Source organism: Lithobates pipiens, unplaced genomic scaffold (genome assembly GCF_037356315.1).
Source record: "Lithobates pipiens isolate NorthernLeopardFrog02 unplaced genomic scaffold, aLitPip1_a1.2 Scaffold_3, whole genome shotgun sequence".
Taxonomy (NCBI): domain Eukaryota; kingdom Metazoa; phylum Chordata; class Amphibia; order Anura; family Ranidae; genus Lithobates; species Lithobates pipiens.
The window spans coordinates 169,505,987-169,529,949 of NW_027507790.1; the positions used below are offsets into that span (position 1 = coordinate 169,505,987).

Below are 23,963 nucleotides of genomic sequence, written 5' to 3' on the forward strand. Positions count from 1 at the left end.
AGTATTCCATCCTACCCAACAAACGCTAAATTTAACAGTTTCGCCAATTGAAACACACATTCTGAGGAATCATGGGCTTTCAGGTTCAGTGATATCTACTTTGATTAATGCAAGGAAGCCAGCTTCCAGAGCCATTTATTATAGAGTCTGGAAGGCATATGTTTCTTGGTGTAAATACAGGGGTTGGCATCCTAGAAAACATGTTATAGGTAGAATCCTTGTTTTTCTGCAAATGGGGTTAGAGATTAAGCTGCCCTTGAGTACCATCAAAGGCCAGGTCTCAGCCTTTATACGGGGGGTAGCGTTCCTTAATCCACCGGTTAGAGCACCCCTGAACCCTTGGAACGTGAATTTAGTTCTGTCGGCATTACAGATACAGCCTTTTGAACTGATACGACATATTCCCTTGGTCCTTTTGACAAGGAAGCTAGTTTTAGTGAGGGACATCTCATACAGTAATTACTGTGGTTCTGTGTCCAGTAATGTATGATAAAGAAAATAGGATTTTTATAACAGCTTACCTGTAAAGTCATTTTCTTAGAGTACATCACGGGACACAAAGGTCCCTCCCCTCTTTCTGGTTACACGTGTATTGCTTTGCTATGAACTTCCTGTCTAGGGTGTCCCAGTGTCCATCACCTGAAGGAGCCTTATAACCCATACAGTAATTACTGTGGCTCTGTGTCCTGTGATGTACTCCAAGAAAATGATTTTACAGGTAAGCTGTTATAAAAATCATATTTTTTTGCAGTGCTCAAAATTTCAAATAAAATGCAAAGGCCCAAGTAAAGTAAAAATCATTTATGGAAACAAATAATATGCATTTTAAATAATTTTTGCCTGCAATTTTTTAAGTTGGTCACAGAGTGTAACTAAAGCCCAGCTCCAGACAAAACCTTTTATTTTGTTTGGATTGATTGAGGAATGGTTAGGAACTGCTATTTCTGTCTATATTCCTATTAAGAACAGAGCAGGAAGCATAAGGAAATCTTTTCAACAGGGACACAGATAAGAACACATTTTTATTATTATTGCCATCTGTGCCTTTCTGTCCTGATGACAACCACTTTCGCCATTTCTTGTCCTGGTGTCAGAGAGACGGGAATTAAATGAAAATCTTCCTAGTGGAATCACGCAGAGAATTAAAAACTCTTCCATACTCAAACCAAACTGGGCATACAGGGCTTGAATCTCAAGCTGTTAGTGGCACTGTCGGCACAAATAAGATTGATAAGCTTTGATTAAAATATTGAACAATTGGAAAGTTGCGTTGGCTGAACAGGGATCACATCTAATCATATGTGGTCACTGTCCTGGTATTCAGACAGTCTGACTACAGTATCTGACAAGTGCAATTCCTCCATCAATGTTGTTTAGCATAGATGGAGGAATCAAGTGTTTTCTCTTGCTTAAATTAGAGAGACATTAATGTACAGTATATGGCTAACCTTAGCCTTCAATTAAAAAAAAAAAACTGAGATTCAAAAACCTTCAAAATTTTGGGATGTTGCTTAACTTGCTTTTGTAAAATTGCATTTTAGGAAGGAAAATGGCTTCTGAAGACCATCATGATGGCAGAGAAGAGAAAGCAAATCAGTCACTAAAGTCTATGATGAATTCAATTTTTAATTTCAACTGGGAAAAATGTACTACTGATTTTGCAGTACAAAATGCTGCCATATGTAAGCAGCTGGAAACAAGTAAAAAAACAGAAATGAGATGTGAAGCCAGGAGATTAAAATCATTCCAAGCTTTAAGAGATTCTAATTCCGAGAAGTTTTCATGGTGGTCTCCATCAGAAATGGCCAACGCTGGATTATATCATACTGGAGTCAGCAATAGTCTTCAGTGCTTTTGCTGTGGGGTTGTTGTCAACAAAAGACCTTTGACATATCCACCAAAGAGACTTCATGTTATAGAAAGCCCAACCTGTCCTTTCATGAAAGGAGACGATGTGGGTAATATTTCTATGTTTGAGGTCCGTGTTCAACCCCCAGATCTTGATCATGTGTCTCCAGGAGCATACGCAACCGAGGAAGCCCGACACAAGTCCTTCACAAATTGGCCTTCCTATGCCCCGATTCAACCAGATCAGCTTGTCAGTGCTGGATTCTTCTTTACTGGTAAGTAAATGATGCACTAATGACAAGTGTTTGTTAATATATTAAAGTAATATTAAAACCTCATTTTTTTAAGCACTTTCAGCAGCTGATTTAATCACGTAAGCCTGATTCACACCTATGCGATTTCACTGCATTTTCAGTTTTGCAAAACGCACTACAGTCCATTTAAGAGGGTTGCATAGATGTTAAAGTCCATCTAGTTCAACCAATAAAAGAGAAAAAAAATCATATAATCTCATATACCCAATCCTATACCCACAGTTGATTCAGAGGAATGCGAAAGGCCCCAGCAAAGCATGATCCAGTTTGCTACAGCAGGGGAAAAAATTGCTTCCTGATTAGGGATGAGCTTCGAGGTCGAGTTAAACTCATGTTCGACTTGAACATTGCCTGTTCGCCTGTTCATCGAACAGTGAACAATTTGGGCTGTTCGCGGCAAATTCGAAAAGCCGGAACACCCTTTACAAGTCTATGGGAGAAATCTAAAGTGCTAATTTTAAAGACTAATATGCAAGTTACTGTCCTAAAAAGTGTTTGGGAACCCGGGTCCTGCCCCTGGGGACATGGATCAATGCAAAAAAAAGTTTTAAAAACGACCGTTTTTTCAGGGGCAGTGATTTTAATAATGATTAAAGTGAAACAATAAAAGTGTAATATTCCTTTAAATTTCGTACCTGGGGTTGTCTATAGTATGCCTGTGAAGGGGCGCATGTTTCCCGTGCTTAGAACTGTAGTGAAGTGTCATTTTGCAAAGAAAAAAAATCTTTTAAAATCACTTTCCATTGTCGATTCTCGTAATACAGAGAACACTCAATGAGTGTTCTCTGTATTAGCTGACAAATTGGTTCCCCTAAATTCAATTACCAGGCCCTTCAGGTTTGCATATTAGCCTTTAAAATTAGCACTTTAGATTGTGAACGTTCGAGTCCCATAGACTTTAATAGGGTTCTAAAGTTCACACAAAGTTTAGGTCTGTTTCGCATGTTCTGGTGCGAACCGAACAGGGGGGTGTTCGGCTCATCCTTATTCCTGATCACCGAATAGGTAATCATAAATTCTCTGGGTCAACTCTACCTATAAATGTAAGTACCTAGTTATATTATGTACATTTAGGAAATAAACCAGTCCTTTTTTAAAGCAATCTACTGAGCTGGCCAGAATCAGCCCTTGGAGAGTCTATTCCACATTTTCACAGCTCTTACTGTGAACAAGCCTTTCCATATTTGGAGATGAAATCTCTTTTCCTCCAGACTTAAAGTGTGTCCCATTGTCCTCTGTGATGGCCTTAAAGTGGTTGTAAAGCCACTATTATATGATCATAAAATCCCCTATGTTACATAAGGACATTTGCAGCACTGCATGTGTTTTATAAAAGATATGCTTATATGTACCTTATTTCAGAGTGCATCTTGACGCTGACGTGACTGCTCGCTGCTCTCCTCTGCTGGGCTGACAGCTACAGCAGGAGGGGCCAAGAAATCCCGCTGACGTCAGCCGGGAGGAGGGTTGAAGATAGGCGAGCAGTCACGTGAGCTCTGGGAGGTGCCCTGAAATAAGGTACATTTCGGGATTTTTTTTTATAAAACATATGCAGTGCAGCACATATCCTTATTTAACACAGCAGATTGTATGATCAGAACATAGTTTTATAGCAGCAAGAAGGGAAGGGGTGGGGAACAGATTGGCACTTGTACAAGTGACAGGCAGATAGGGAGGGGGAGAGGAGGACAGAGGAGAGCAGCGGATGATGGAGGCATGTAACCTGACCAGAGTCAGGGCTCAGCAGCCACAATGAACCGTGACCAGTTTACAGGGGGTAGGGCAGAACCAGGTATGATCAGTCAGGTATTTTATATGATACAGGGGGCATATTACACAGCGCAAACATTGTGTTGTTATTCATGCTTTAAAGAGGTTGAAAACCTCCAGGAAAAAAAAAAATACCAAAACAAAAAAAAAAACCTGCAAGGCATAATGAGCTAGTATGCATCGCATACTAGCTTATTATGAAATACTTACCTTAGAACGATGCCCAGCAGTGCCACCCGCACTCCGCTCCCACGGCCAACCTTTCCCAGAGTTACTTCCGGGTTTGCGGGCTCCGGCGCTGTGATGGACTCTGAGCTGCGATGACGTGCGCGGGCGATGCATGTCACGGCACGGGTCCCAAAGAAACAGCACAAGCACTATCTCCTAAATGGCGCAACTATAATTACTTACCTGTAGGTACAATTAAAGAGGAAGACTTTACTTCCTCTTTAAGGGAACAGGATCTTTTTTTTAGGGTAACAAATGTTTAAAAGTGAATAACTTAACACCAAGTTCACTATATGGACCCCTTATGTATATGTACACGTTGATCATATTCCCTCTTAATCTCTTCTCAAGAGAGAATAAATTCAGTTCCCCTAATCTTTCCTCATAACTGAGCTCCTCCATCAGTATAGTTGCCCTTCTCTGCACTTTCTCCAGTTCCTCCGATATTCTTTTTGTGAACTGGTGCCCAAAACTGAACTGCATATTCCAGATAGGGTCTTACTAATGATTTCCTATGGGTCACATTCAGATCTCTACATTTTCCACAGGTGCAATTTTTTGGAACGGGTTAGGGACATTTTTTTATTTATTTTTACTGGAGCAGGTTGCGTTTTTGGTTCTATAGACTTCAATGGGAGTTCAGCAGAAATGTAGTGCTCGCAGTTTTTGATACTTTTGTGCTTCATTTTTACTGGTTTCTCCTGCAAGACTACAGGCACCTCCCAAAATGCAAAACGCATTACTAACGCATCAAAATGTGTGTGAAAAATGCTAAACGCACCAGAAAAAGGCATCAACCACAACCTGCATAGGGGAGAACCAGGCCTGAGTGTGCTGATTTTTTTATACATTTAAATTTTTACATTTTTTTAATTGGTGCCATGATCACTGCCCCAGGTTTCCGGTTTCAAGTTGGCTCCTTTCTCTGGTGGTATCCTATGGAGTCATCCTTGCATGCAGAGACTAGAGTTGAGTCTCCCTACACTGTGTGCATCAATAGAAACCTTCACCCCTGTGACCTAGGATGTCAAGCTTCTCCCCTACTACTCCCTCCTCCCCACCTGCTTTCTCCAAGCTAACAGAGTGACTGGAGACTGCACTGTCCTCTCTTATGTCTTTTTTTTAAATCTGTTTAATGGTTTTAAGGTCACAAACATGCAACGCATACACAAGCAAATCATTAGTAGCCATGTGACCCTCACAGGGGACGTAAAGTATGGTACATGACAAAATGTAAATGTTGACAACTTAGGAGAGTCATATAAATGGAAAATATGGCATGGCTCCCTTGAGCCAATAGGTAACATAATCATCAACACACATTCATAAAATGGTTAAAGCTGAATTGGTACTAAGGTAGCAGGTATCCAGACAAAAGCATTAAGTTAAGGTACATCAAACCATGGTCGTGTCAGAAGCTCCGCTAACCATTTGGACCAGATCTTGTCATATTTTTTGGGGCAACCTCTGTTGGCATAGGCATCCTTGTAAAGGGGCAACCTATTATTGATCTGTTGTTTCCAAAAAGTAAGAGGTGGCGGGATTGGTGTTATCTCTTTACTGTGAAGACCAGTGGCGGTGCATCCATAAGGGCGCACGAGCACCGCCCCCTCACTCCTGCCACCCATCTAGCACCAATAAATAGTTAGATTCATGCATTGCATGAATCTATCTATGGCCGCCGCTGCCACCCCCTATTCAGGCGCAAGGACCCTTTTCAGGCGCAGAGCACCTGAATTACAATGGTGGGGGTGGTTTTGAAGCACCTGATTAGAGCTATAGGGGGCACACTAGCAGCATTTGATATGGCACAGTGGCTGCGTTTGATGGGACAAAGTGGGAGCAATTGATGGGCACAGTAGCGGCAATTGATGGGCACAGTGGGAGCAATTGATGGGCACATTGGCTGCGTTTGATGGCCACAGTGGCTGCGTTTGATGGGCACAGTGGCTGCGTTTGATGGGCACAGTGGCTGCGATTGATGGGCACAGTGGCGGCAATTGATGGGCACAGTGGCGGCAATTGATGGCACAGTGGCTGCGATTGAAGGGCACAGTGGCTTCGATTGAGGGGCACAGTGGCTATGATTGATGGCACATTGGCTGTGATTGAGGGGCACAGTGGCTGCATTTGATGGCACAGTGGCTGCGATTGATGGCACAGTGGCTGCGATTGATGGCACAGTTACACTGCAATTGATGGGGTTTTTTTAAAGATTTTTCAGTTTGTTTGCGCCCCCCCCCCCCCCAAAAAAAAAATTTGAGCACCAGCCACCACTGGTAAAAACCCGAAGTAAAGGGAAGCAGCACTGAGATTTCAGGAGCTAGCATAACTGAAAAACATTTAACCACTTCCCGACCGGCGCACGACCATGTACGTCCGCAGAATGGCACGGGCAGGCAAATTGGCGTACAGGTACGTCCATTTGAAATTGCCGCCATGCCATCGCGCGCGCAGGTCGGGACCCCCGTGAGTCCGGTCGCAGTGGCTGCGTTTGAGGGGCACAGTGGCTGCGTTTGAGGGGCACAGTGGCTGCGATTGATGGGCACAGTGGCTGCGATTGATGGGCACAGTGGCTGCTTTTGATGGGCACAGTGGCTGCTATTGATGGGCACAGTGGCTGCTATTGATGGCACAGTGGCTGCGATTAATGGCACAGTGGCTATGATTGATGGCACATTGGCTGCGATTGAGGGGCACAGTGACTGCGTTTGATGGCACAGTGGCTGCGTTTGATGGCACAGTGGCTGTGATTGATGGCACAGTGGCTGCGATTGATGGCACAGTGGCTGCGATTGATGGCACAGTTAGGCTGCAATTGATGGTTTTTTTTAAAAAGATTTTTCAGTTTGTTTGCGCCCCCCCCCCAAAAATGATGAGCACCAGCCACCACTGGCGAAGACCCGAAGTAAAGGGAAGCAGCACTGAGATTGCTGGAGCTAGCATAACTGAAAAACATTTAACCACTTCCCGACCGGCGCACGACCATGTAATTCGGCAGAATGGCATGGGCAGGCAAATTGGCATACAGGTGCATCCATTTGAAATTGCCGCCGTGCCATCGCGTGCCGCGCGTGTGCCGGTCGGGCCCCCGTGAATCCGGTCGCAGGCGGGGATGCCCGCGATCATCTCACGGGGAGGCTGAACGAGTGACACTGATCTCTGCTCCCTGTGATTGGAGCAGAGATCAGTGTTCACTAACACACAGCCACACCCCCCACAGTTAGTAAAACTCCCCTAGGACACACTTAACCCCTACACTGCCACCCCCTGGTTAACCCCTTTTTACACAGGAATCACTGCAGGGATTGCTGTATAAATGACAATGGTCCCAAAAATGTGTCAAAAATGTCCGATGTGTCCGCCATAATGTCGCAGTCACGATAAAAATCGTTGATCGCCGCCATTACTAGTAAAAAAAATGATTAATAAAAATGCCATAAAACTATTCCCTATTTTGTAAACGCTATAAATTTTGCGCAAACCAATCAATAATCGCTTATTGAGATTTTTTTTACCAAAAATATGTAGAAGAATATGTATCGGCCTAAACTGAGCAAAAAAATGTTTTTTATATATTTTTGGGGGATATTTATTATAGCAAAAAGTAAAAAATAATGTGTTTTTTTCAAAATTGTTCTTTTTTTGTTTATAGCACAAAAAATAAAAACCGCAGGGGTGGTCAAATACCACCAAAAAAAAGCTATATTTGTGGGAAAAAAAGGACGTCAATATTTTTTGGGAGCCACGTCGCACGACCACGCAATTGTCAGTTAAAGCGACGCAGTGCCGAATCGCAAAAAGTGGTCAGCAAAATGGTCCGGTTTGAAAGTGGTTAACAAACAGATTACCGGGGAGTGGGGGCTGTTCATTTTATTGTGCTCAATGTATTAAGCTAAAATATGCTCAGGATGAGTGTAATATGACTTTACCATGGTGTTTGCATAGCAAGGAAGACTCTGCAGTGTGGCTGGATCCCTTTCGGTCTCTCTGGCAGAAGTGAAGATTACTACCTAATGAGGAAGCTGGAAGAACAGAAATGAAAGAGGAAGATGAGTTGCTTAATCCAGAACTACATGTGTCTCCTGTCTGGCTGCAGTGTGGGAAATGTTAACCTCAAGATTGGCTAACCACATTGAGAAATTCTACTAGCTGACAAACCATTTTATTTCTCTAAAATTCTTTAGTTAATTTTATATGATGCAATAAAATGCATTTATCTACATTGTACATTGGATTGCAACCCAGATAGTAATTACCAAAGTATATATAATATTGTGTAATGTATTAAAAGTATGACAGAAGCATTTATATAATGATACAGATATAAAACAAACATAATATTTTCAATCTTTTTCAAATTCGCAGTTAGCTGTTTTGTTTTAAAGCTGGACTCCAGCCTCACTTTTAGGCATGCACAATTGTACTCCTCTCCTGTAGTGAAATTGCTTAAACTATTTAGAGCTTTTTACATTCTGCATTAGAAACTGCAGCAAGACAGAGCTCACCCCATTTCCTGTCTGGAGGACATCCAGCATCATCTAACCCTTTCCTCTCCAGCCTGAATTTCTCTGGCTCAGGGGCGGACTGACAACTCATGGGGCCCCCGGGCAATAGAAGATCATGGGGCCCCCTTGGTCTCCACACTCAAGCCAAACCTGCACAGGGAGACACTGGAGAGAGAACATACACACAGGGGGACACTAGAGGGAGAACGCACACACACACACACACGGGTACACCGGAGGGAGAACGCGCACACACACACTGGGACACCGGAGGGAGAACGCACACACACACACACACACGGGTACACCGGAGGGAGAACGCGCACACACACACTGGGACACCGGAGGGAGAACACACACACACACACACAGGGACACTTGAGGGAGAACGCACACACACACAGGGGGGGACACTGGAGGGAGAACGCACACACACACACAGGGGGGGACACTGGAGGGAGAATGCGCACACACACACATGGGGGGGAGACTGGAGGGAGAATGCCCACACACACACAGGGGGGGGGACACTGGAAGGAGAATGCACACACACACACACACACACACACACACACAGGGGGGGGACACTGGAAGGAGAATGCACACACACACACACACACACACACACACAGGGGGGGGGACTCTGGAGGAAGAACGCGCACACACACACACACACACACACACAGGGGGGGAGACTGGAGGGAGAACGCGCACACACACACACACACACACACAGGGGTGGACACTGGAGGGAGAACGCGCACACACACACACAGGGGGGACACTGGAGGGAGAACGCGCACACACACACAGGGGGGGTGACACTGGAGAGAGAACGCACACACACACACAGGGGGGGACACTGGAGGGAGAACGCACACACACACACACGGGGGGGACAGTGGAGGGAGAATGCACACACACGGGGGGACACTGGAGGAAGAATGCACACACACACACACACACAGGGGGGGGACACTGGAGGGAGAAGGCACACACACACATGGGGACACTGGAGGGAGAACGCACACACACACAGGGAGACACTGGAGGGAGAACGCACACACACACAGGGGGACACTGGAGGGAGAACGCACACACACACACACACAGGGGGGCACTGGAGGGAGAACGCACACACACACACAGGGGGGCACTGGAGGGAGAACGCACACACACAGGGGGACACTGGAGGCACACACAGAGGGGGACACTGGAGGGAGAACGCACACACACACACAGGGGGACACTGGAGGGAGAACGCACACACAAAGGGGGACACTGGAGGGAGAACGTGCACACACCCGGGGACACTGGAGGGAGAACGCGCACACACACAGGGGGACACTTGAGGGAGAACACGCACACACAGGAGGACACTGGAGGGAGAGCACACACACAGGGGGACACTGGAGGGAGAGCACACACACACACAGGGGGACACTGGAGGGAGAACGCGCACACAGGGGGACACTGGAGGGAGAATGCACACACACACAGGGGGACACTGGAGGGAGAATGCACACACACAGTGGGACACTGGAGGGAGAATGCGCACACAGGAGGACAAGCACACAGAAGGACATACACACAGGGGGACACAGGCACACAGGGGGACACGCACACAGCACAGGGGGACATGCACACAGCACAGGGGGACATGCACACAGGGAGAGATGCACACAGGGGGACACGCGCACACAGGGGGACACGCGTACAGGGGGACACTGGAGGGAGAGCACACACAGGGGTAAACTGGAGGGAGAGCACACACACACGGGGACACTGAAGGGAGAGCACACACATGGGGACACTGAAGGGAGAGCACACACACACACACAGGGGGACACTGGAGGGAGAACGCACACATGGGGGGGACACTGGAGGGAGAATGCACACACAGTTGGACACTGGAGGGAGAATGCGCACACAGGAGGACATACACACAGGGGGACACACACACAGGGGGACACATGCACACAGCACAGGAAGACATGCACATGGGGGACACGCACACAGGGGGACACTCACACAGCACAGGAGGACATGCACACAGCACAGGGGGACATGTACACAGGACACTTACACAGCACAGGGGGACATGCACACAGCCAGGAGGACACTGTGGGATGGGGGGACCCGGGGGCCCATGCATCTGTCTGTATCCCCCCCACATCACGTGTGGCAGCCCTGGTGTCAGCACAGGAGGACATGCACACGGGGGACACGCACACGGGGGGACACTCACAAAGCACAGGAGGACATGCACACAGGGAGACATGCACACAGGGGGACACATGCACACAGGGGGACACATACACACAGGGGGACACATGCACACGGGGGACACATGCACACGGGGGACACGCACACAGCACAGGGGGACATGCACACAGGAAGGACACGCACACAGGAGGGACACGCACACAGGAGGGACACGCACCTCAGGGGGACAAGCACACAGCACAGGGGGACATGCACACAGGACCATGTACACAGGAGGACATGCACACAGGACACTTACACAGCACAGGGGGACATGCACACAGGGGGACATGCACACAGCACAGGAGGACATGCACACAGGGGGACATGCACACAGGAGGGACATGCACACAGGAGGGACACGCACACAGGAGAGACACGCACACAGCACAGGAGGGCACGCACACAGAGGGACATGCACACAGGGGGACATGCACACAGGGGGACACGCACACAGCACAGGAGGACATGCACACAGGACACTTACACAGCACAGGGGGACATGCACACAGGGGGAGATGCACACTGTACAGGAGGACATGCACACAGGACACTTACACAGCACAGGGGGACATGCACACAGGGGGACATGCACACTGGACACTTACACAGCACAGGGGGACACGCACACAGGAGGATATGCACACAGCACAGGAGGACATGCACACAGGAGGACATGCACACAGGACACTTACACAGCACAGGGGGACATGCACACAGGGGGACATGCACACAGGAGGACATGCACACAGCACAGGGGGACATGCACACAGGAGGACATGCACACAGCACAGGGGGACATGCACACAGGAGGACATGCACACAGGGGGACATGCACACAGGAGGACATGCACACAGCACAGGGGGACATGCACACAGGAGGACATGCACACAGGACACTTAAACAGCACAGGGGGACATGCACACAGCCAGGAGGACACTGTGGGATGGGGGGACCCATGTCCATGCATCTGTCTGTACCCCCCCCCCCCACATCACGTGTGGCGGCCCTGGTGTCTCGGCTTCACTCACCGAGTCACTGGATGCTGAGCCTGAGACACTTCTAATGGTGCACTGCTCCCTGCCGGCCCCTCCACTCTTCTCGTCCATCCCAGGTGATGTCACGACGCATACAGTACAAGCACCTGGGATGGACGGGGGAAGGAGGGGCCGGCGGGGATCAGCGCACAGTTAGCATCTGTATCACGGCATGTAATTCAGCCGCTGCAAGTGGCCTCTCATATGAGGAGTCCGGGCCCCTAATGTCCTCAGGCCCTCGGGCGGCGTCTGAGTGACCGACAGTCAGTCAGTCCGCCCCTGCTCTGGCTCATGTTAATATCTGCCTAACCTCTCCCAAGAGCCAAGCCACTGCATGCATCAGGACTGAGGGCTCTTGAGAGCCCGTTCACACAGGGGCAACTCAGGATCCGACTTCAAGTCGCCTCAAGTCGGGCTACATGTAAAAATCAATGTAAGTGAATGACAGCTGTCTTAATGCACACTACTGAAGTCGCTCTGACTTCAGAAAAGGTTCCTGTACTACTTCTATCCGACTTCTAGGCGACTGGTACCCATTGATTTCAATGGAAGTCGCCTCCAAGTCGGATCTCCTTCTATATTGAGGCGACTCTCACAGAATAATCAGCTCTCGAGAGAGAACTCCACACCAAATTTCTAAAAAAAATCTGGGGTGGGTTCCCCCTCCGGGAGCATACCAGGTCCTTAGGTCTGGTATGGATTTGTAAGGGGAACCCCCCTACGCCGAAAAAATGGCGTGGGGGTCCCCCCCCAAGGTCCATACCAGACCCTTATCCGAGCACGAAGCCTGGCCGGTCAGGAAGGGGGTGGGGACGAGCGAGCGCCCCCCCTCCTGGACCATACCAGGCCGCGTGCCCTCAACATAGGGGGGTTGGTGCTTTGGGGAAGGGGGCGCCCTGCGGCACCCCCACCCCTAAGCACCTTAACATGGGGCATCACGTCCCAGGCATGCTGGAACTGTGACATCATTAAGGGGCGGGTCACCCTGTGACATCACCAGGTGACCACGCCCTATGCCTATATAAGTCGCCGCGCACGTCGCACAAGCCAGTACAGCTAAAAACAGCGCCGTGTCAACATCGGAAGAAGAGAAAAGAGGGAAGAAAGAAGAGGGAAGAAGGACAGAGGACGGAGGAGACCGGTAAAAGAGCTCCAAGAAGACAGCCGAGGAGCCCGGGAGAATGGACACTGGAAAGCGGGAGAAGAGGCCGGACACCAGGAGAATTGGCCGAACAGAGCGGAGAAGTCGTCAGAAGACCCCCGACGTCGGAAGAAGACCCCCGGAGCTGATTAATAAATTACTTTTAAAACTTGTGTTGTGTTTTTTATAGACACTTTTTCCCCAGGTGAATGGGTAGGGGTACGATGTACCCCTTACTTATTCACATAGGGTGGGGGGCCAGGATCTGGGGGCCCCTATATTAAAGGGGGCTCCTGGATTCCGATAAGCCCCCTGCCTGCAGACCCGACATCCAACGGCCAGGGTTGTCGGGAAGAGGCCCTTGTCCTCATCAACGTAGGGGTTCCCCTTAAAATCCATACCAGACCTAAGGGCCTGGTATGCTCCCGGAGGGGGAACCCATGCTGTTTTTTTTTTAAATTTGGCGTGGAGTTCCCCCTTGAGAGAGAGCTCATTCTCTGATTGGCCTATGGCCAAAGTAGCCTGGCCTGGGGCGACTAAAATGTTGTAAGTCGTGTTGACAAGTCGTGTCCAAGTTGCCTACAAAAGTCGCGTTGGAAGTCGTGTTGCCCTTGTGTGAACCGCCTCTGAGTCTAGTACTAAGGCAGGCTGCAGTGACAATTTAAGGAAGTTATGTTCTGCACTTGGCTGGCCCTGCTCATTAGCTATGATCTGCCTGCATTGCATAAAGATGCACAGAGATCCAGTGATGAGACCACTGGGTCTGAAATAGGGTATATTAGATGGAAGAGTTTGGTGATGAAGAAAAGCAGGAACCAGAGATGGCAAAATAAGAAAGGCATCTTCACATTAATTGTTTTGACAAATCAGGATGACTGTTAAATCTAAACTCAAGGCAGATATTGATGTAGCACCCTGATGCTACATCAATTTGGTTTGGTTGCCAGTCGATAGTTGACGCTTGCGGAGCATCAGTGAGTGCCAAGCCAGGGACCTAGCGTGTCAGCGGGGGTGACGCTTGAAGAGTATCTGTGAGTGCCAAGCCAGGGACCCAGCAGGGAAGTGGGGTGATGCTTAAGGAAGATTCTGAGTGCTAGAAGTGAAAGAGCACAGGGGATCCAGTGGCTATTGGATCGGAAGTCTAGGGAAAGACTTGCAGTTCGTTGAGTGAAGACCCACAGTGAGTGATTGTGGAGTAAACTGTTTGTGTTGCAAATAGTTGAATACAATTGCCATTATTAACTACTACAAGATTGTTGCCATAGGAGACAGCGGTCCTACCTATACAGAAGTGGTGTCTGGCTGGAGGCCTTCATCTATATAGCTGTCTACCTATAGAAGTCTCGGAGTCAGCTAATTTTCATTGCATCTACCTATGGATGTCCTGGCCCTAACCCCCTCAGTTCTGTTTAAGAGACAATAAATCTCTTTGCATTCAAAAAGTGTCTGTGGCCCATCATTTCATCTTGCATTACACCCACCATGCCTTGTAACCCACTCTACACAGAAGGATGTCAGCTGTCCCTAACTCTGGAGGTCACCATTAGCCCTCAGGGGTCCTTGGGACCTTGCTACATTAAAGACACAAAATAATGCAGAGTATGATAGTATCACTATAATGCCCTGTACACACATTTTTTCTGACGGATTTTGGCCCAAACTTGTCTAGCATAGGCACGGTCGCTCGGAAAATCCAATCGTTCTGAACGCGGTGACGTAGAACACGTACGCCGGGACTACAAACGGGCCAGTAGCTAATCGCTTTCGTTTTGTAATTCTTTCTAAGCATGCGTGGCACTTTGTCCATTGGAATTGTCTACACATGATCAGAATTTAAATGATTGGATTTTGTGTGTCGGAAATTCTGACGGAAAAAATCTGATGGAGCCCACACACGATTGGATTTTCCGATCGCACGATCCGATTGCACATTTTCTGACTTTGTGTACAGGGAAAGTCCGACTGTGTGTACAGGGCATTATAGTTTGGAGGCAATGTTCTTTTCTGTTAGCATACCCCTACCTCCGGCCTCCATATCCATTTCACGCCATCTTTAGGGCTACTACTCCGGATCACAGCCAGAATTCTTTTCTGAGCGGGGATCTTCACCTCAAGTAGAGGTAGCGGGAACAGCCAGCAACCCAAATACAACTCCTTCCGCATAGACGTCTTCTGATCAACTTGCATGCTAATAGCCTCAAGCACGGCGGCAAGTCTGATACCTAGCCCGTCCTCAGGGTCAATACCCTCATCAGGATCATCATCTTAGGCCCCTAGTACCATCAACCTCATCCACAGACCATGTGCCACTTCAAATACTCAGCAGAAGTTCTCCACAGACTAAGGAACATCAAAACTACATTGCCATCTTCCATACAAAAAATCCTTCAAAAAGAACAACTGTTAAAGACCGGACGACAAGCAACCACCAACCACAGGAAGAGATCTACTCAACCACTACAATTAGATTGCGCCTTGATTAACGCCAGGTCTGCAGTCAAGCACAGACAGGAAGTACACGACTTCATCATCGAGAACAATGTAGACTGCCTCTTCATCACCGAAAGCTGGCTAACCTCTGACTGCAACACCATCCTCACCGAATTGGTGCCGAAAAACTATAGGATCCTAACTGAGCACCGGATAGGGAAAAAAGGAGGAGGCCTAGCAGTGATATTTAAATCTCACCTGGGGCTCACCAAACCATCATCACAGAACCCAGTGCCTTTTATGGAGACCCTGACGCTACATCTTCAATCAACACCCCATGACACCACTCATATTCTAATATGCTACAGACCACCGGGACCAAAGTCCAATCTTCTTTCACCACTCATGGAATTCATCGCAATACACACCCTAAAATTCAAAAATTTCCTGGCATTTAGAAATTTCAACCTCTGGGCAAATGAGCCTAAAGACCCCATCGCGACCGCCTGCATCAATCAACTGGAAGAATTGGGTCTCCAGCAACTGATAAAGACTCCCACGCATAGGTCAGGACACACCCTGGACCTCATATTCAAACAAAACATCGATATCAACATACTCGACAACATAACATTGCCATGGACAGACCACCACGCCATCAAATTCAAAATCTCCTCCAACATCACCCACGAAAAACTGAAGTTTGCAACAACAACGCACTGGACCAGATCACAGAAAAAACTGTACTCCGAATCCTTCAAAACCACTCTATCCAATAAGATAACTACAATGACCTTAAGCCACTCTGTGGAAGAAAAACTCTGGATGGTTTAATGGCTCCCTCACCATACTAAAGCAAGAACGTAGAAAAGCAGAAAGAACATGGAGAAGAAATCCCACCGAGGAAAACCACTCAAACTACAAAGGTCTCACGGAGAATTATCGCAAAACAATCTTCAGAGCTAAAAAGGATCACTTCTCATATACAATCTCAACGGCCTCAAACCGCCCGTGGGAACTGTTTAAAATAGTCAATCAATCAATGAATCCGGTATGCCTAGAGCCCCCAGCATATGAATCCCAAGATTACTGTGACAAACTGTCGGATTTTTTCATCAATAAAGTCGAAACCATCAGGAAAAACAATTAGTCAGAAGAAAACATCCAACCTCAGCCATCAAAAACATAAAGAGGATATCAACACCAACATTCCACAACCGCTGAAATTTTCACTAACCCCAATTTCCGCAGAAACCACAAAAAAATCATCAATAAACTTTGTGACAGTACCTCACCAATTGACATCATCCCCACAAAACTACTGTAAGAATGCTCCGTCATCGTGGCTCCAACTATAACGCACCTCATAAACCGATCATTTCACGAAGGGATTATTCCCAGCACCCTCAAACAAGGCATCGTCAAACCTCTGCTAAAGAAACCTAACCTGGACCCTCAGGACCCAATCAACCGTAGGCCAATTACAAGCCTCAACATCATTTCGAAGATCATGGAGAAAGCTGTAGTACAACAGTTGCAACTCCACCTGGATACACACAAACTCCTGGACCCGCAGCAATCAGGCTTCCGCCCGGGTCATGGAACAGAAACAGCACTCCTTAAGATTTGGGACGACGCCCTCGAAGCAGCGGATGACGGAGAGTCGTGTCTCCTCGTACTGTTAGATCTTAGCGCAGCGTTTGATACAGTAGACCACAATACTCTACTCGTCCGCCTCACAGAAGTAGCCGGAGTCCAAGACGTAGATCTCCAATGGTTTGTGTTCTTCCTAGGAAATCGTTCACAGACAGTGAAACTAGGAAAATTCATCTCTGAATCCCGGTCAGTCACCTGCGGAGTCCCTCAAGGATCACCTTTGTCTCCAGTTCTCTTCAACATTTACATCCGCCCACTCCTCCAAATCATCAGATGTTCAGACCTTTGCTTCCACTCATACGCTGATGACACGCAACTTTATTTCCGTATTACTGGACAAAAAGATCACCACCAACAACTTGAAAACTGCCTCAATTCAGTAGAGGACTGGATGACCACTAACTCCCTCAAACTCAATGAATCAAAGACATAGCTTCCTATCTTAAACCCAAATCATAATTCCGTAACCAAAACCTCCTGGACTCCACCCACCGTCTTTGGGCAGATCATCTCCCCAAGGACCAAGGCCAGGAGTCTCGGGGGTTATTTTAGACTCACAAATGTAAATGGATGCACAAATAGGAGCAGTAGTCAGTGGATCTCACCATCTGCTACGCATGCTTCGCAGACTCATCCCTTTTATCCCAAAGAACGACAAAGCAGTGGTAGTTGGAACAGTCATTAATTCACGACTGGACTACGCAAACTCGCTTTACATAGGATTACCACAATATCAACTTGCGCGATTACAACTGATCCAAAACACGGCGGCAAGGCTGATAACAGGAAAAAAACCCTGGGAATCCATCTCTCCTTCCCTGAGGAGCCTACATTGGCTAACCGTAAAAAATCGGATCACATTCAAGACCCTTTGCCTCACCCACAAATGCGTGCATAGAGAAGCTCCGCAATACCTAGCTGAGAAAATAAATCATTACACACCAAACCGCAGTCCAAACAAAAACCTCCTCCTTGTGCCCAAAGCCCGGTACAAATCTAAGGCGGATCGGAGATTCGCTGTCCAAGGACCTTGGCTATGGAATGCTCTACCAATCAACATCCGCCTGGAAGAAAACCACCTGGCTTTTAGGAAAAAACTCAAGACCTTCCTCTTCTAGTCGATGATCAAAGCTCACCACAGCGCCTTGAGGCGATTCAGTTCGCGTTGTGCGCTATACAAGTATTTCATTCTTCATTCTTCTTTTTCCTAGTTTTGTGGATTTTTTTTTCACCTTGGAGCAAATTTTTTGAAATTGGGAATTTGTTTTCCCGAAGAGCTAATTACCTCCCAAGTTCTCTTCATAAAATAATGCAGCTCAGTAATCATTGATAAATCAATTGTTGTCATTTTTAAAATTGGGCTCAAAAAATGATTTTTCTTTCTTTTTAAAAAATTGACAGCTATTTTTTTAGGTAATATACTGCAGATCTAAGCTCTGAAACTACTATGTCTGTAGAAAAAATATTTATTGGATGAATGATTATTATGTGATACATGCAGAGGAGACTTGTGAGGTTCACTGCACCTTCTTTGAACCCTATTATATATACTTACATATTCTAATTGATTTTGCATCATGTAATATGATTTTACCTACAACCACCTGTAATTAGTGTAGTGTGTTATTATGATGGTTATTATTATTAATTTTGTTTGTTGTGCCTTCCAGGTCGAAGAGACACAGTACAGTGTTTCAATTGCAGTGGCTGTCTTGGCAACTGGCAAGAAAATGATGATCCCTGGAAGGAACACGCCAAGTGGTTCCCTGAGTGAGTTGGAAGCTTAAAGCAGTAGTAAAAAATGGGTGTTCAGTCAGCGCAAAATATATAACCCTAAACAATAACAACAAAGCAGGTGAACACTAAGGCCGGGTTCACACTGCTGCGGGGGGAGATCCGGGATGTGATTCGCACCGCACTGCAGTGCTAATCACATCCGATCTCCGTAGCGATGCGAGTTCAGCCATACAGATAGTATGGCTGAATTCGCATTGCTCCCGCAGCAAACTCGCACGGGACCCTTTTTTTGGTCCGCAACAGAATCGGATCGCATGGGTGTTCACACCATGCGATCCGATTCCTGTGCGAGTCGGCAGATCGCACTGCGATATGCGGACGGATCTGGGGGTGTCATTAACATATCATTGACACTCCCAGCCGTTCGCATAGGGCAGTGTGAACTGCCGGCGGGAGTAATGCGATGCGGGAAAACGCAGCGGATTCGCGGCGTTCCCGCATCGCAGCGGTGTGAACCCGGCCTAAAGGCAAATATAAAACCTCAAAGCAATACTGAATACGTAACAGTGCAACGCTGATAAACCTATTACACATAATTATATTCAAAGTTCTTTACAGTATAGAAGACATAGAAAGCTGGATGAAAAGAGAGAAAGTTGATAGTGGCGTTCTCCTCTGTGGTGGTAAGAGTGCTCACAGATATCCCTATAGTGCAAGCGGAATCCGTGGCTCCACCACCAGCTAGCCAAACCGCTCACCTCAGATATCAGACCCCTGAGCTAACAGATGGGTCAATGCACGTTTCTCCACTAACAGTGGTCGTAACCAAAAGCCTGGGTAGGCAGATGGGTAGGATGAGACGTCTTGCCACTTTAAACAACCTCCCGTTGTTGCTCTCACTTTCCAAACATGGTGCCTCTCCTTGTGTGTTCAGACTAAGAGCTTAGAACACAGAGGAGAATGCCACTATCAACTTTCTCTCTTTTCATCCAGCTTTCTAGGTCTTCTATACTGTAAAGGACTTTGAATATATATTATGTGTAATAGGTTTATCAGCACTGCACTTTTACATATTTAGTAAAGCGGTAGTAAACCCGCACATTACAAAAAAAAAACAAGGAAAAAAAAAACCCTGCAAGACAAAGGTATAATGAGCTAGTATGCAGTCACTAGATCACTAGTCACTAGATGGCTCTGGTACCTGGTACATCTAGTATACATAACCACATCAATAAGCAAGGATGTCAGCGCTACATCTGCTATAAAAGTATTATTTTTTTAGGGCCCCCCAGGTTGGTTATGCCATAAGGTGCTAGTATGCACAGCATATTAGTACAAAATGGCAGACTTACTGTACCTGTCATATGGTGTCCCCTAGCTTTTCAGTGGGATCAATCTGGCAGGCCCCGGTGCTTCCATCTTCGCCTGGTCTTCCTTTCAGTTCCTGTGCCTTCAGGCAGTCGATAGGGTGGGCTGCAATGACGTAACTCATGCGGCACCACAGATTGAGCCGTAAATGTTCACTGAGTTGCACATACGAACACTCAGTGAACATGTCAGCTGACAGGCAGAAGGATGCATTTATGGCAGAAGAGACCAACAGGGTCTCTTCTGTCATAAATACCCTGTCTCTCAGCCATTTGTTTACAAATAAACTTTACTTCCACTTTAAGTGATTTGTCTCATCCATTTAAAGTGGTGTTGCCACCAAAAATTAAAAGCTGCTTAAAATTCTTATAAAAAAAAAAACAATAAAATAATTGGCAAAAAAAAAAAATTTTTTACTCACCTCTAAATACCGGTTGCTAGGGGGTCCCTCGTAATCTGCCTTCTTCATTGCCCGGGCTGGTGACATCACTTCCCCTCGCGCCGCACATTCCCCTGAGACCTGTCATGTGTCCCAGGTGACTGTACGGCGTATCACGGCGCCCTGCGCCGCTCGCGCATGCGCAGTGGGTGCCCGGCTGTGAAGCCACAGCCGGGTGCCCACAGTATGCATGACGGCGCCGCGAGCGGAGCGGGGAGCGAGGGGGGACTTCGTTCCCCCGCATCGCTGGACCCTGGGGAAGGTAAGTGTCCGATTATTAAAAGCCAGCAGCTGCAGTATTTGTAGCTGCTGACTTTTAATTTTTTTTTTAGGGGGTACCCCACTTTAAACTGATACATTCTGTGAGTTTGTGCTGTGAAAAACAACAGACTTGCTGGCTGGATTACCAGATGAAAATAGAAGAGTTTAAGTGCATAATTAGCCAAACATTTCACAGTTTTGGATTGAATAGGAAACAGTTAAAAGCACTCTCCATTTTTTGCTGTTTGTGTCGTATTAGGACTTCCCTTTACTTCTTCTCCCAGAGACTCTACAGGAAGTGAGAGGAAATCTCTGCAAAATTAGGCGAATTCCCCTTTTAGACAAACACTGTTTGTGTTCTGCCACTGGAAAATTTTGTATTTACCTTTACTTTCATTCTTTGTGACTACACTCACCATGCTCATGGCAAATAGAGCCCTGATACATTCTGGCCCCTCCTTACTATAGGCAAAACATAAAAAAGTTGGAATATATATATATATATATATATATATACAGTAGATATAGATATATATTAAGCCCCTCCCCTCGCCTATACAATATATATTTTTAATATATATAGTTTTGTCAGTACAACGCTGGAAGAATATATTTGTACTTACATTATATTTTGGTGACTGTCACAGGTGTGATTTTCTGAAAAGAATGAAAACTCACAAAGAAATTACAGAGTACATTGATTCCTACAGTGGATTTGAAGGACTTAGAGTAAGTAAATATGATGTTGGTTTATGAGTCATATCTTGAACTCTAATACGACTGTAAATCCTTGCACCAGTGTAAAATAGAGTTATTGCTGTCCAATGAGACTTCTTTCGTAGCGATGAATAGAGGAAAAGCTGAAAAAGGGTTAGTTCACTTTAACTATAAAACTGCCTAGGCAGATAAGGGGTGCCTATATATAAAAACAAGCTGTGCAGCTTGACCAAAGTAAAAAATTGCCCCGCTATTGGTGTAGGCTATTTCCATACCTCCCAAATCCTGATCAAAATATTCCCAGAGATGGCATCATCCCATTCTGCCTTAGTGCTAGAACCTTGCTAAGACACTCCCAGCTGATTCAGAGCCCCTTGCATGCCATCTCTCCCCTTGTCACAGAAGCTCTGAGCTCAGCGTAGTGGTGGAACTACCAGGGTTGCAAAGGTTGCACTTGTGACCGGGCCCTGATGTTCCGCTACTGTGAGGGGAGGCCCAAGATGGCTGTGTGTCTGGGGCAGCATCAACAGGCACTTTTATCCTGTCTGTAGACAGGAGTAAGGTACCTGTAAAAATGTCAGTGTCAGTGGCTTTGAACTGCTCATGCACAGTTCCTGAAGCAGATGATTAGAGAACTGCAGGGCTTGGCCTTAGGTCAGGCAGTGAGGTGTGGATTATACACTCCATATCCAATGAGTAGAGACCGAGCTCAGCAGTACACTAATCGGCTGAATTCAGACCTGCACATGCCATGCTCCAAGTCACAGTCAAGGACATTTTTTAAAGTGTTTTTAACCACCAGCCCAGCCTCTTGTGAGTTGCAGGCGGTCCGCTGTACTCAATCTCTCTACTTGTTTGCCTCCCTCAAAGCCAAAGCCCACAATGAAACTGGGAAAAGAAGGTGACTGGTGAGTGCCTGGACCTTTAGCTATATAGCTACTAACATTACTGACAGCACAAATTCCAGATTCACTTTTTGAGCTCTGGAGGAGGATTGAAAGGGGCACGCCGGAGGATACTAATATAGTGGTTCTAGAGCGCACTGTAATGCTCACTAGGGGGGAACTCTGGAGTCATTAAGTGAGCACTCTGGAAGAGGATGTAAGAGGGCACAATGAAGGTATTATCTTGCAGAGTGACCCTTAGTGCCTCCAGAGTTCCAGATCACATCTTCCAGAGTACCCCCTTACATCCACCAAAAATGCACCCCTAGTAATAGTAAGGTCAGTGGTGGAACTACCAGGGTCACAAAAGGTCACACTTGTGACTGTGCCCTGGCATTCTGCCACCGTAGGGGGGCCCTAAGACGGCAGGAAGGGGGCCAGCCGCAGAACATGTGAAAGGGTCCCACTGCAGGACCATAATAAAGGGCCCCGGGATCAGTGTGAAGGGCCTTGGGTTCAGAGGGAAGTGCCCTGGGACTAATAGAAAGGGCCCTGGAATGGGGTAAGGGGGGCACTTCATGGTTTCTTGCACCGGGGCCCTGAACATTCTAATTATGCCTCTGGTACAGCAATTCTGAGATGGAGGAGATAGTAATCCATACGTGCGGGGGATAGAGAGCTTGCTCCTGTGATGGTGGGGATACGAAGTAATGGCTGGGAGTATCTTAGAAATGTCTTAGCAACCAGGCAGAATGGGATGATGCCATTTCTGGGACTTCTTCAGTCAGAATTTAGAAGGTACAGAATTGACCTACACTATAGCAAGGGTAGTATCCAAATTTAGTGAAAGCTGCACGTGTTGTTTTTATTCACAGGCATCAGTTACGTGCATTATTGTAAATGTGAACTAAAAGTGTTACTAAACCCACAACAGTAAAATCAGTCTGTATACTTGTTATACTCACTGTGGAACCTTAGGGGTTAATCCTCCGCCTTGTGTAAAAAGGCTGTTTAATCCGGTCTTCTCTGATCCTCCCCTTCCTTCACAGTCCACAATCCATCTGCTGATAGTACAGAGCCCCAGGGCCATAGATAATTTTTTATTTTGGGGGGGGGGTTCAGGTCTTTCAAACTCAAAGGCATCATTTACACTTTTATGTTGGGGGAGGTATGGTAAAAACATGTGACAGCAGAGTGGCACCATGAGACTTTGCAATGCAGTGCAGCAAAATCCCCATTCAACTGAATAGAACACAATGCACGTAGTTGTGGAGCGACATGTACAGCTGACTACAGCTGTTCAGCTTCGGCTATTTTCAGCGGCTCCGTTGTGGTTCGTACTGCACAAGCGCTGTGCCT

The 23,963-nt window shown here is 46.9% G+C and overlaps 1 protein-coding gene across 2 annotated transcripts in view; it reads left to right on the top strand.

Annotated features, from left to right (window-relative positions):
• The window catches only part of LOC143940765 (baculoviral IAP repeat-containing protein 1e-like), a 95,865-nt gene that overhangs the window by 10,788 nt on the left and 61,114 nt on the right, over window positions 1-23,963 (top strand). For both annotated transcript variants that reach the window (XM_077462482.1, XM_077462481.1), the window contains exons 2-4: window positions 1,542-2,123; window positions 18,869-18,968; window positions 21,651-21,732. In XM_077462482.1, the coding sequence (XP_077318608.1) occupies window positions 1,550-2,123; window positions 18,869-18,968; window positions 21,651-21,732 (756 nt within the window). In that variant the 5' untranslated portion in view covers window positions 1,542-1,549. The remainder of the gene's footprint in view (window positions 1-1,541; window positions 2,124-18,868; window positions 18,969-21,650; window positions 21,733-23,963) is intronic.